The 12,473-nt window shown below is 40.6% G+C and overlaps 1 protein-coding gene across 2 annotated transcripts; it reads right to left on the minus strand.

Annotated features, from left to right (window-relative positions):
* Nucleotides 1-7,652: 7,652 nt before the first annotated feature.
* On the minus strand, nucleotides 7,653-12,186 carry rps24 (ribosomal protein S24). 2 transcript variants are annotated; one of them, XM_015346210.2, is made up of 6 exons: nucleotides 12,106-12,186; nucleotides 11,165-11,230; nucleotides 10,560-10,769; nucleotides 9,708-9,821; nucleotides 8,898-8,917; nucleotides 7,653-7,735 (listed from the first exon to the last, which is right to left on the minus strand). In XM_015346210.2, exons 1-5 carry the CDS (start codon nucleotides 12,106-12,108, stop codon nucleotides 8,912-8,914), a joined length of 399 nt encoding a protein of 132 aa, XP_015201696.1. In that variant the 5' UTR covers nucleotides 12,109-12,186; the 3' UTR covers nucleotides 7,653-7,735; nucleotides 8,898-8,911. The 2 variants fall into 2 exon arrangements, with proteins under 2 accessions (XP_015201696.1, XP_015201697.1); XM_015346211.2 differs by lacking the exon at nucleotides 8,898-8,917.
* Between the last annotated feature and the right edge of the window lie 287 nt (nucleotides 12,187-12,473).

The following is a 12,473-nucleotide window of genomic DNA, read 5'->3' on the forward strand; positions in this document are numbered from 1 at the left end:
GAAATATCCTCATGTACATTATGACAGGATTTCTGGGCTCCTGGCCTGTAGATGCCAGAGCGAATCATGAGCTGCTCCCTACAGTATATCTCACTGAAAGACATCTAAAAAATTCCTGCTGGACTGCAGAGCTTGGAGATCATAGTGAAAGAGCTCTACTGTACATCACTAAAACCTGACCCCTGCGGTAATGGCCTTTTACTCATGTCTTACCTTTCATCCACAAGGGGTCAGAAGACCAGCATGCTGACTGGCTAACCTGGGAAGTTGTTCAGCTTCAAGACTTACATCTCGGAGACCGAGATCAGTCTGTCGGACGCTGAGAAGAAAGCGAAGACTTGCATCTTACTTTGATTGGCATCTGGAATGCCTTGCTCATGAGAAAAGCGTTCCTCTATATAAAATAAAATCACTGTAATGCAACTGTTCAAGCATATTAACTATTATTTCAAAAAAATATTTATGTCGAATTTTGCTGAGCAGGCACTTGCAGACATGTTTAGATCAAAAGGAATCAAATGTAGATGAAGTGTGGCTTAAACAACCTGCTTCGTTAGTAAGGTTTTTAGGTTGACAAGCTTGGTACAGAGATTATAAACCCCCTGAAGATTAAGCAACCACTGATGTAAAACTCCACTTTGAGTTTATGAGGAATAACGATACCCAAGAATTAGATGTTTTTGAGGATTGTTATAGAGTATTTAGGAAGAGTGAGATTTGGTGACCTAAACCAACTAATAAGGTTTTTTTGTTATTTTCTTTAGGCTGGGTAACAGATCTAAATCTGATCAGAGAAAATGGCATCTTATTTTAAGGGCACTTCATGAGGAATAACAACACCCAGGATCCAATAAATGTGCCTGAGGGTGTTTAATGAGTGTTTAGGCTCGACCCGCTAGGCTGAGGCCTGGCTCCCTGGCCAGAGCACAAGGAGTCTGGGGCCCCTGCAGAGAGAGGAGTGAACCGGGGGGCAGCTGCCCAGGTGGAGATGGGGTGGAGGAGGATGTATGAGACAAAATGAGAAAAGAGAGCGTCTTGGGTTTTATTTATATATACTATATACCTTTTGAGAAATGACACCTGAAATTACAGTAATATGATTTAGCACAACTGGGTGAAAGTGGGTTATTCCTCCTGAACTTCAGATCAGTATTTCCATTAGTTACCTAATGACAGCCCTTGTTCTCTGGATATTCTGGAGATGTGCTGTTATGAGATAATGCCAAAGTATCAAAGGTTTCTAAAGAATATAATATGTAATGTAATGTGGTCTTAAACCTCTCCCCTCTCTCTCTCATCCTAGCGTTAATCCCGCATCAGCAGGGTCTGCTTGTCGGCACGCCCATCTCCATTTGGTGGTTTGAACCAAATCTTTGAGCTGACGTTGCCATTAAATGCGACCAAGAATACTCCAACCGGCGTGTCGCTCCGCCTGCCATCAGCGGGGGGAGGAGAACAAAGTAATGTAGCCAGTTCATAGAGGAAGATTATTAGGAGGCATGGGGAATTTGGCCAGGACTCCGGGGTTTAAAATAAAATATCACATTTTAATATTGCCATGGTTTATCATTACAGTTCATCATTAATGGTGGGGGTTTTTAAGGGAAATAAAACATGCACTTTGGTCTCAGTGAATCAGATTTTAGGATTTTAGAAACATTTTGTAAATGCAAAAGGCAGTGAAATCTGAAATGTGCTCAGTGTGACTGACCTGACCACATACCTTACACCTTCATTCTGCTGGTATCTTTCTGATCATGGCTACTCTGTGAGCCATGAGAGACAAACACACCTCGCTTCCACACATAGCTTCTTGCTAACACATCATTAAATTGGTTCAGTTCATTCAGTTAATGGTGTTAATGGATAGAATCGTGCAGATTTTTGCTTATTTCAAAATCTCTGCTCCCCAAAAACAGATCATGGCTTTGTACCAAAGCAGCAATAATGGTCATTACAATCGAAAACTAAAGAATTACTGAACACAAACATCGGGGTGTTGTTAGTCTTTATACTGTATCTCTAGACTGTATTCAATACTGCTAGAGTGTATTCTAATATATATTAGCCTTGTGGGTTCCGTAGCCTGAAGCCAAATAACAGGTCTGAACATAGTGTCTCCAGAGCAGCCTTTGTTTTTAACCTGAAGGCAGAGAGCAGAGTGCCTCTTCCCACTGCTTCAATTCACAACTCATTAAAATAAGGATTCTTTATTTCAGTGTTAAAAATTCTCTAGCTTCAGGGTCATTTATGTAAGGTTTGGACATGTATAAGCTCTTACTTCTAAAGCAATTTTACACTATACAACAAAAAAACACTTTCTATAAAAACCTTCATTTTGTAATTTTAGGATGTGAAGTGTAGAGCAGTTTTTCTGGTTTCATACGCTTAAAACACATTTTTTCCATGCTTTGTGCTTCTTGAAGAGAACACATAAATAAATCATTATTAATACGAATATGATTCACCTTCATTGTTTGGCTCGCTACATTGTACCTCAATTTCACAACCATTAAAATAAAACTGAAAATGACAATAAAAGATACAGGTAAACTATAGCTGGGCAGTACAGTAGTGCAGTGGTTAGCATTGCTGCCTTGCACCACCGGGGTTTAACTCCTGGGGTATCATATGTATGGTGTTTGCATCTTCACCCTGTGTTTGTATGGGTTTCCTTCAGGAGCTTTGGTTTCTTCCCACAGTCCAAAGAGGAAGGTCAATTGACTTCTGGGAGAATCGGTCCTGATGTGAGTCTGTGAGTGCTTGTGTTTGTCTTCCTTGCGATGGACTGGCGTTCTGTCCAGAGTGTATCCTGCCTTGCTCCCATTGCTTGCTGAGATAGGCTCCGGCTCCCCCGCAACCCTATATTGAATAAAGCAGTTGGAAAATAGATGGTGGTAAACTACAGCTTGCTATAAAACCACCTATAAAAGTGACCTTTACATTAAAATGCAGAATAAAAATGCATTGTCCTCTGACATTTTAATATGAAGAGCCGGTATTCAAAATGGATAGCGCTTTCAAGTTTGCTTCCATGAGCAATTAGGACGTTTGGAAGACCTTAAAAGAATCTTTTAAAGCGTCGTGTAGCTTGGTTTATGAAATGTCATCTATAAAACCTTCCTGAAAGAAAAAGACAGTTGTTACAGGCAAACACCTGAGGTCTTTATAAAGACATCATTTGGTAAACAGACACATTGCTTTTACCTCTTCTCTCTGCTGGACGGCTGCCTAATTGCCAGCTGGATGTCAGAGTGTGGCTGCAGAACGTGCTGTTGATCTTCTGTGGGGAGCGGAGTCCCTCAGGGCTCCTGTTGAGCCCCACACAGTTGAGTTAGTTGCCAGCTGATTGTCACGATCATAAATCCCTCCTCTTAAGGACGCTCCAGCCCTTCCATGTTTTCTACTCATCTACCGCGCCTGCCTCAGGTTCCAGCCCCCTGTGCTATATAAGCCAGACGTTCCTGCCTATCGGGGCTCAACTTTGGAAGATGGACGCCCGGAAGCCTGCCTAGCCGCGAGTCTTCCGCGGGTCCTGATCTTGGTCCGGGATCAGGGACCGTCTGGTCCCGTGACCCCCTTTTTATTCCCCCGACCCTCCGCCGGATCCCGCTCCAGTTTTTAACTCTGTTTCTGTCAGGATGGATCACCCGGTTTTGGACATTTGCTACACTCTCGGCTCTGCCTCGGACTCCCTTGGACTGTTTGCCTCGGCCACCAGCGCACCATGGACACGCCCCCTGTTTTCCTTCCAGCCCCTTGCATGCCTCTTTCCCCGTGTTTTCTTCACTCCCCCCTGGATTGTGTTGTCTGCATAGGGTCCTGAAAGGACGCTTCGTGACACTGATTCAGCTTCTAACCGTGAGTTTGGGTGGTGTAAAACAAAAGCATTTCTCCACCATCTTGGATTTACTCAGCCAAGCAGGTGAGCATCCTCACACTAACCTAATTCTTGGGTGTTGTAGCTCCCTATGAAATACTCCTAAAATAAGGTCCCCTCTTTCTGATCAGATTTAGATCTCTTACCAAGCACGCTAGAAGAAAATAGCAAAAGACTCCTGATTAAATGATCTAGATTACCCATTGTCATCCATACAAACAGCATGAGCTGGAATATGAATTAAATTCAAATTGAGGAAATAACAAATCAGGATCTCTTTGTAATACATGAAGACATAAGTGAAAATTAAGTTTACAGCCACTTATGAAAACAGGAGATACTTTGTTATAATGAGGACTGTGGGAGTCTGGCACTGACTTCTAGGAAATACTGTATGGGTGAAAGTGACTCTCTGACATTCTATAAAAAAAAGACCAGGTAGAGCGTTTTTAAGCCAATGTAACACAAGGCAACGTTCTGGCGATTGTTTCAAGCAACAGTTGCAGCATCTATTTGCAAGTAAAGCTAACTTTTATTTAAATATTTGTAAATATTGGATATTTGAATATCTGAGGAGTCCCTTTCTTCTCTGCTTCCTTTGGAAGTGTAGTGTAGCACCAACGCCCAAACCTTGTAGCATTATATCTTTTTTAACACACAACTATAACCTTTACCAGCTGTTTTTTCAAACGTTTGTCAGATTTCTTATTGCCTTACATTATTTAGATCATTATAAATCTGAAGATTAAAAATGAACAGATGTTTTTACAATTCAAGATTAAACCTCGGAAATGTTTGGTACATCTCTTACGTTACCTAAAACAGTCACCCCTAGAAGCTGCTCGATACTGCATAAAGAAGTAACTCGGTTGATAGCGTGTCTTTTGATGTAGTTTACTGAAGAACATTAAGCAAACTAATTGGCACGACAGGCTGAATGGACCCCCCTCGTTTGTAAACTCTCAGGTTCTTAAACAGAAAACTGCTCTATAGTTTTATCACCGATTTGACAAAAGAAGCCAACAGGCATGTTTCCCAAATACATCACCTTTACAGACATCGGTTTTAACTGTTGACAAGAAATGAGGTTGCATGATGGATCTTTCTCATAAAAATGTCCCAGCCTGCAAAAGTAACAACCAAATAGGTGCAAAGAAACACCCCTAAGAGGTATCTGGCAGCAGTGCAGTCCTGTTGTTCCTCAAGTTAACCTCAGGACAGGTTTGGAAATAAATTGCAAGAGCTGATCAGTAATGAAGTAAACTTGCTGATACAGTGCTTGCTCCAGGTCCTGAGATTTGAGCACTTACAGGGCATTCGGCTTCAGCTCTTGTCCGATAGCCCAGTGGGACTAATTACAATGTTTACTGTAAAAGCAGCCGAGAAGGTGCATTCCTTTTCCTTGCACAATGATGCTGACTGCAGGAGGACCCACTGCATTACAAATCTAGCGCTAAAGCATTTAACCCTAAAGCCTGCCCTCTCATCGTGGGTGGTTTTACAGCTTAAAAACTCGCTTAACAGAAGTAACTCTTAGTAAAATGTCTCAACATTTCCATAAGCGCTATAAGAGTCTCCTATGCACCCTCTTGAAAAAGGGAAACCACCAACAGAACCTTAGCTACTTTCATTTAAAGAACTTATATTCAATTACAATTGGCCTGCTTTCATTATTGTCTGCTCAACAAAAAGATTTCTGCCTCGGCGTGTCCGTCTGTGTTTGTGTACCCTGCCCTGCGCGCTGTTGTTGCCAGGATAGGCTTCAACTCCCCCTCATTCCTGAATTGGAAGAGCAGTTAGAAAATGCATGGATTCTGGTGGCAGAAAAGTCTTCTGCTGAACTTCTAAACAATTAAATTTAAATGTTTGATTACTAAATACTCAGGTGTTCAGAAGCTGCCTCAGGTAACAGAAGTTTTGTGTTAAGCAGCAATAGCATAGTCGAGACATGTTTCGGGTACAATAAGCACTCACAATCTGTACATTTCCAGTGCCTGATAATCTCTTACACATTGCACTCGGTAAAAGAAGAGTTATTCTGAAGCCATTGATAAAACTCTTAACAGCTGCTTAAGGGGAAGTAGCCATGTCTGCATTTTGAAAATTGGGATTTAGTCTCCATCCATAGTAATGGTGACAAAATAGAACCATGTTTCGTTATCCTCATAGACCAATAAATTCGACTCCTTTTACAAGTGAAGTTAGGGAAACAATTAGAACTTAACCTGAAGATTGCCTATACAGAATACAGATAGCAGGGGGAAAGATATGGCCTTGTTTGTGACTTTCCAGATAAATTCCAGAGGACTGGATATAGATTAAGAAAATGTTTTCTACATCATCAACTAGCCAGCACGCAACAATTCACTAGGCTTTCATGAACCAAACACCAAGAAATCTTTACCGAAAACAGCTGGTTTCATAGACTTAACTTGATATTTACTGAGAATAACACCACTCAGGGGTAACAGTAACTGTTGCCGCCTCCTAATTCTCAGTTCCTAGGTTCGGTTAGACCTGAGGACCTTTAGGGTGCTGCTTTCATGTTCACATTTCTAAATTGTCCCAGGTTGCCCTCCCACCCTGGGAACTCCGTGTGCTTCAGGGATAAGCTGCAGGTGAACATGACACTTCCTGAGACACATGTTCTTGATCAGGGAAGGGTGGACACAGCACTGAGAACCGCTGTACAGCACGTTGCTCCGTGGATGTTCAGCAGTGGTTTTGGCGGCAAAAACAAAAGCTCAGCAAAAAATAGCTATGATGTTCCACATACAGCTAAACATGTAAAAGCAGCATTTTTTTTGCTGCAAATCACTTAAAGGAGTAGGAATCCAGCCCAAAGCAGTGTCCAGTCCAAATAAAGCCAAATAGAGCTCAATACCTGAAGGTTACACAGACAAATCCAAATCAAGCACCCTACAACACATCCGTTACCATTAGAAACCGAGTGTTTTATGGACTTGTAGCGACATCTAGTGGTAACATAGAAGCATAGATTTTGCAAACCACACAGTTCAGGTTCAGTAAATATTTAAAAACATTAGAAATAATACCTATTGTATTGAAATATTGTCATTGTTTGCTTCCAATAGCTCAAGAGCACAACAGATAGCTCAAAACTGTTCAAAACCAGCAATGTACACAGTACCATGCCTGTTTGCCACCATCTGTTGTGACAGTCTTAAGCTCAAGCCATTTTCAGATGAAACAGCTTTTCATTAAAATACGACATTTGCTTGCAAGAACCTTCTATGTTGTCATTCTTTTTCCCTCAGGTTGGTCCAGCTATGACTGTTGAGGACAACAGCCTACCAATTGTGTAAATGATGTAAGGCAACATTTCTCTGCTGCCTAGTGCTTCCATTAGCAGGACACTTCATTTCAAATGGGTAAAAAAGGAGGCACATGCTGCTACACATCTAAACACACTATTTACTTCTTATTCTTATGGACTACTCATACTGGCCCTCAAAACACCTCTGAAAAATATTAAGTATTATTAGTGTAGTAGTTCAGGTGAGTAGCCGCGTCAGCATGCATAGTCTGCAAAACAACGTTTCACCTGAAGAAGGCTTCACAGCCGAAACGTTGCGTTTCTCTCTTCTCTTTTCAGCATGGAATAAACCTATTACTTGTTCCTTTGCATTATTAGTGTAGTACAGAAGTGGTAGTACTTTGGGAAATAAGACCATATTGGCACTGAATCCATATCACTTACATCCTGGCACCCTCCCCAAGTCATTCATAAACTGAATAACAAGTCACACGCTTTACAATTTTTTTACAATTTATTTGATGACAATATACAAGAACATCTTCAGCGCTAAGGCATTCCCTGAAAATCCAGGATCACTGCAAGAAAAAAAAGGAAAAAACAAATATTACAAGCCTAAAAAAACAAAGCAACTATACATATGCACATTTCAGAGGAAGTAAACCAAAGACATACACCCATGATAAGAAAAACCTCCATGCAGTTCAACTGCATACATTCTACTCTTGTCATAAACATGCCCACCATTTCTAGGATTTAAAACACCTGTCCTGTTAAATCTTGGCTGCAGGTATTAATCTGTGTTGAGTACAGGATTCCAAATACTAAATTTGAGGGAATAAAACTTTACCAGGAAATGTCTCTTTCTGGATTAAGAAGTACATAATTTCGTGTTTGTCTACGACTCATATTCCAGTGAAGATGTGACCCTAAAACATGTAATTGCATTTCAAACAAGGCAGAACGATATAGACATGCGGGTTCCTAACCTCTGTAAAAAGAGAATGCATGTAAATTGAGGAAGTCATTTGCTTTGCTTCAAATAAGAAAAGGTTTTATTTTGCTACAACGAAAACTGCAAATTTGGTTCTGTGCTTAATTCAGACGCAAACAGTGAGCAATGTTCTTTACACTGATCATTTTTTCACACATCTAATCCAAAGAACCTGGTTCTTATGTGTATTAGTTAACACACGGTTGACAGGTTTTCAAGCATTACAAACATGCAATCGAGCAATAAAAATCAGCTATTAAAGACAGCTGTCTTCTTGAAATTTAAAATGAGTAGGTCAATATTGTTAACACTTCATGCAAAAAACAACCCAACAACTTCACTCTAGTGAGATAAAATACATTTCTCAACTGTTCCTATACAAGCATCGGTTAATTCCAGAACCTGAATAATTATCAAGTCTATATTCAATCCAACTGAATAATTAGGTAAAACATTATTTTTAATGTTGATCTTCAATTCAACAAACCGGAATGTCTACTTAAATTAGACACCTGGTTTAAAACCAAGACCAAAATCTGCAAAAGATAGTTAGAACACAAGCCCATTCCCTTAGAAGATCTACTGACTTCATTAAGGAAAACAAAAGGGATTAGAACAGAGACACAAAAAACTGGGTGATTTAAGGTTGGCGTGTGGGACTTGCAAACATTGACCAACATGTCAAACTAGCAAACTCAAAACGTGATGTGCAACTCGAACAGCACACCATGCTCATTCTTTAATACCTGCAAAAGAACCTTCATTTCTGAGAAAAATCCATGGAGAGCAAAACAAAAAGGCAAAGAAAAAAATGATGAGATGTTACGATATGGTTTGATTTTTTTGATGCATGCAATGTTACAAAGATCCTGGACTTACTAAAACGTACCCCACTGAGTTTCACCTACTTAATGGCTCTTTAACACTGCAAAAATTAGAAACCCCAGAGCAAGACAATCAATGTTCTTTCCAGCACATTAGATTAGTAAAGCTAAAGACAAAACAGCATTTTCTGATGTCTAAAAGATCTATGGCAGATGTAAAAGCATTAGTTTAAGCAGAAACTTCACTCCAGAGAGATTCCACCAGTCTTATAAAGCAGTGAGGGATGCATCTTGTGCTAGGAATTAGCTTAAGCTGCCCCCACCCTCTTCGCCATTGCAAGAAAAGCACATCTACACTACAAGCCACTACTGAAGCCACAGACCTACACATGAAAACGGCATTTACCTTCTATATTCCAGAAGAAAACAAAAAGAGGGAAGATGACAAAGATGGTTAAAGTAACAGCAGAACAATGGGAGACAGGAAAGCGATTAGAATTTCCCCAAGAGATTAAAGGGTACTCTCATCATGTTTTATAATAAATAAAAAGGGTAAAATACTAAATTATGTGTACAGTGGAAAACATGAATAAAGAAATGTGAAAGATCTGCAACTGCTGAAAAACATCTTTGTTTATCAGCTTCCTTTTTTAACCTAAACTGTCCAGAAGGAATGGTATTAAACGGATCAGTGTCATGGGGTTCTGTGGAGAGCTGGACCGTAGGCATTACCTTCTTGCCAGCAGCACCAACGTTAGCCTTGGCTGTTCCCCGGACTTTCTTCATTCTGTTCTTGCGTTCTTTGCGCTGTTTCCTTGAAGTCTTCTTCTTCTCGTAAAGACCATGCTATGAAGAAAATCAGGGAGAGAGACAGAGAGCAATTACTGGAGGCACTCAGAAACTTTCAGGAACTGCCCAAGTCACCAGCTGGGTAACTGATTTGCTGTAAGGTCATTTCGTCTCACCAGCACACATTCTGCCCTCCACATTTCAGAAAAGTTTGAACTCTAGATGTTTGGGTTGCATTTCTAAGAACTCCATTACCAATAAACCAAGGTTATGGCCAAAAATAGACTTTTTCCTAAGTTCATAAAAATAAACAATTTACCTTAAGTTTACAACTTTTGCCATCATCTGCATTGTTATGACGGCAATACACAGGTCAAAGCACATAAAAGCACGCAGCTACAGTACAAATGCATTTTGACTACAGGAAACATGCTTCTGCGTGCTACACAATCTTTTAATTCCACTGCTCAAGCTGCCTTCTACAAGCAAAGGTATTGCGACAATCCAAACAATTCACAATCCAAACAATTAAGGCACAAACCTGTAAATGGAACCGATTTGGAAGGCCAACTTCCAGATTCATTTCAACGTTTGAAATGGGGAGAGTGCCAGAGCATTTGCAGAGTTACTGAAGACCCGAATGAATCAGCCCACAGTATACGCTCATTTCTCTCAGTGGCCTCCCGATGAGTAGGACTAGTACACTGTCTGCACACAAGGCCATGCGCCACCCAGGAGCGGGTACACTGCTCCGGGAACCGCAGTGCCGCTCAGCACTCAAGACCCCTCACTTACTCTGGCCAGTCTGTGCTTGGGCTCGTTCTTCTTGGCGTAGTCGAGAGAGTCGTAGACCATGGCGAAACCCGTTGTCTTGCCGCCACCAAACTGAGTCCTGAAGCCGAATACGAACACCACGTCGGGGGTGGTCTTGTACATCTTGGCGAGCTTCTCCCTGATCTCGGTCTTGGGAACAGTTGCCTTGCCGGGGTGCAGGACATCGACAACCTGTGAATAACAACCGGCCAGCAGTTACCTGACAAGCGGACCCATCCGGGCCGACGGCCGGGTCTTCTCCACCACTTGTTCAGACTCAAGTTTAAAAGAAAAACTGTGAAAAGACCTGAAAAGAAAACCCAACCTGAAGGACGCAGGCCAGGCCACAAACATCACTTTCCCTCTTCTTAAAACCTTTGTAACTGAGAACAAATTTCCATCTGCAATGACAGCCTGAAGAAGCCCTTCATACAGCACTAGATTTTACCAGCGTATCCCGAGTGCAGAATCTTGCTGAACAGTACAACAGCAGCGCTCCAGCAGGGACTCGAACCCACAACTCTCCCCAGTGGTCACCAAATAATTCCCACAGCCAAATCCTGGATATTCCACACATCCGAACTTACCATCTGCTTCCTCTGAAGCAAGCGGTTTGTCATGAACTTCCTGGTTCTGATGGTCACGGTGTCGTTCTGGAAGACAGGACAGTGATACAGCGCATCAGTCTCGCAGTGACTTTCCAGACACGCTCAATTAAATACAGACAAGTCCGCTAGCTCAGGTGCTCTACGTCTAAATTCGAAATAGTTTACCTACATATAACATCAGAACTTTAAGATGGCTTTTGTTGTTTTGTAATCTCAAGATAAAACACAACAGTCAGTCTTAAACTTCACGAAATGAAACGTGACATTTTCATTTGAACTACGCGGGATAAGTGTTCTAAAACGTCTTAATTTAATCGACACAAAATTATCCAAAATGTTCTGGATACTGTAAGCCTAGGATAGACAATGTGACAAATTTGTTGGCACTGCTAAAGCTTTTAATTTTATCAATTCGACTTTTTACGTAAATTTACGTAAATACTTTTTAAAACTAGACACAATAGTTTATCCGAGGGACAGTTTCAATATCAGGGCCCAGAAAATTACACTGACAAGCATTTAACACTTCGGGCAATTCAAATCAGCAACAGTATGAAGATCGATACATTTACATCACATTATAAAAGAAAGGAAAATAAATACCACAAACGTGAGTCTGCAGCCTACTGCTCTACTTATGAATATACTGGTTATACTAGTATTTACTTTTCAGCTAACAATATCGCTTTAGTCTGTCTTTGCAAAATTAACTCAGGTGTTAAGTGAGACCAGGCCACAGGCTGTATCTGGGGGGTACTTTCAAGAAATTAAGTGTTTAAAATGATCCATGAGTCAGTCTTATGCAATATTTCGGTGGTCCATTAAAAAACTGCTTTTAAAACACATGAATCCTAAAACTTTACAACGATGGCTAAAATAATAGATGGATTTTGATCGGATTTTAGGGGCGCTAAACTCACCATTTTGGCAGCTGCCTCTCTCAGGGATGTAAAAAAGAAAGAAGGACCCTTAGTCGGCCAACAATATGCCAACAGGGAACATCTAAATGGTAGGCCAAAAAACTGCCTGAGTAAAACTCACACATCTTGTATTGTTTTGATTGGAAATCTTTTAACTTGAGGTTAATACATTTCCTTTATAATAACACGGTATCCCAAACAGATTTATTAAATAAAAGCTAAAGCATTAAACATCTCTACAACATTATGTATTGAACAAATTAGAAATGAAAACCTATAAAGTATCTGATAATTTTTAAAATTCTACATAAAGCTGGAGAAGTTTATGTTTTTTTATTATGTTAAAATATTTCTTAATCTTTTCTCCC

The sequence above is a fragment of the Lepisosteus oculatus genome, chromosome 4 (assembly GCF_040954835.1).
Source record: "Lepisosteus oculatus isolate fLepOcu1 chromosome 4, fLepOcu1.hap2, whole genome shotgun sequence".
Classification (NCBI taxonomy): Eukaryota; Metazoa; Chordata; class Actinopteri; order Semionotiformes; family Lepisosteidae; genus Lepisosteus; species Lepisosteus oculatus.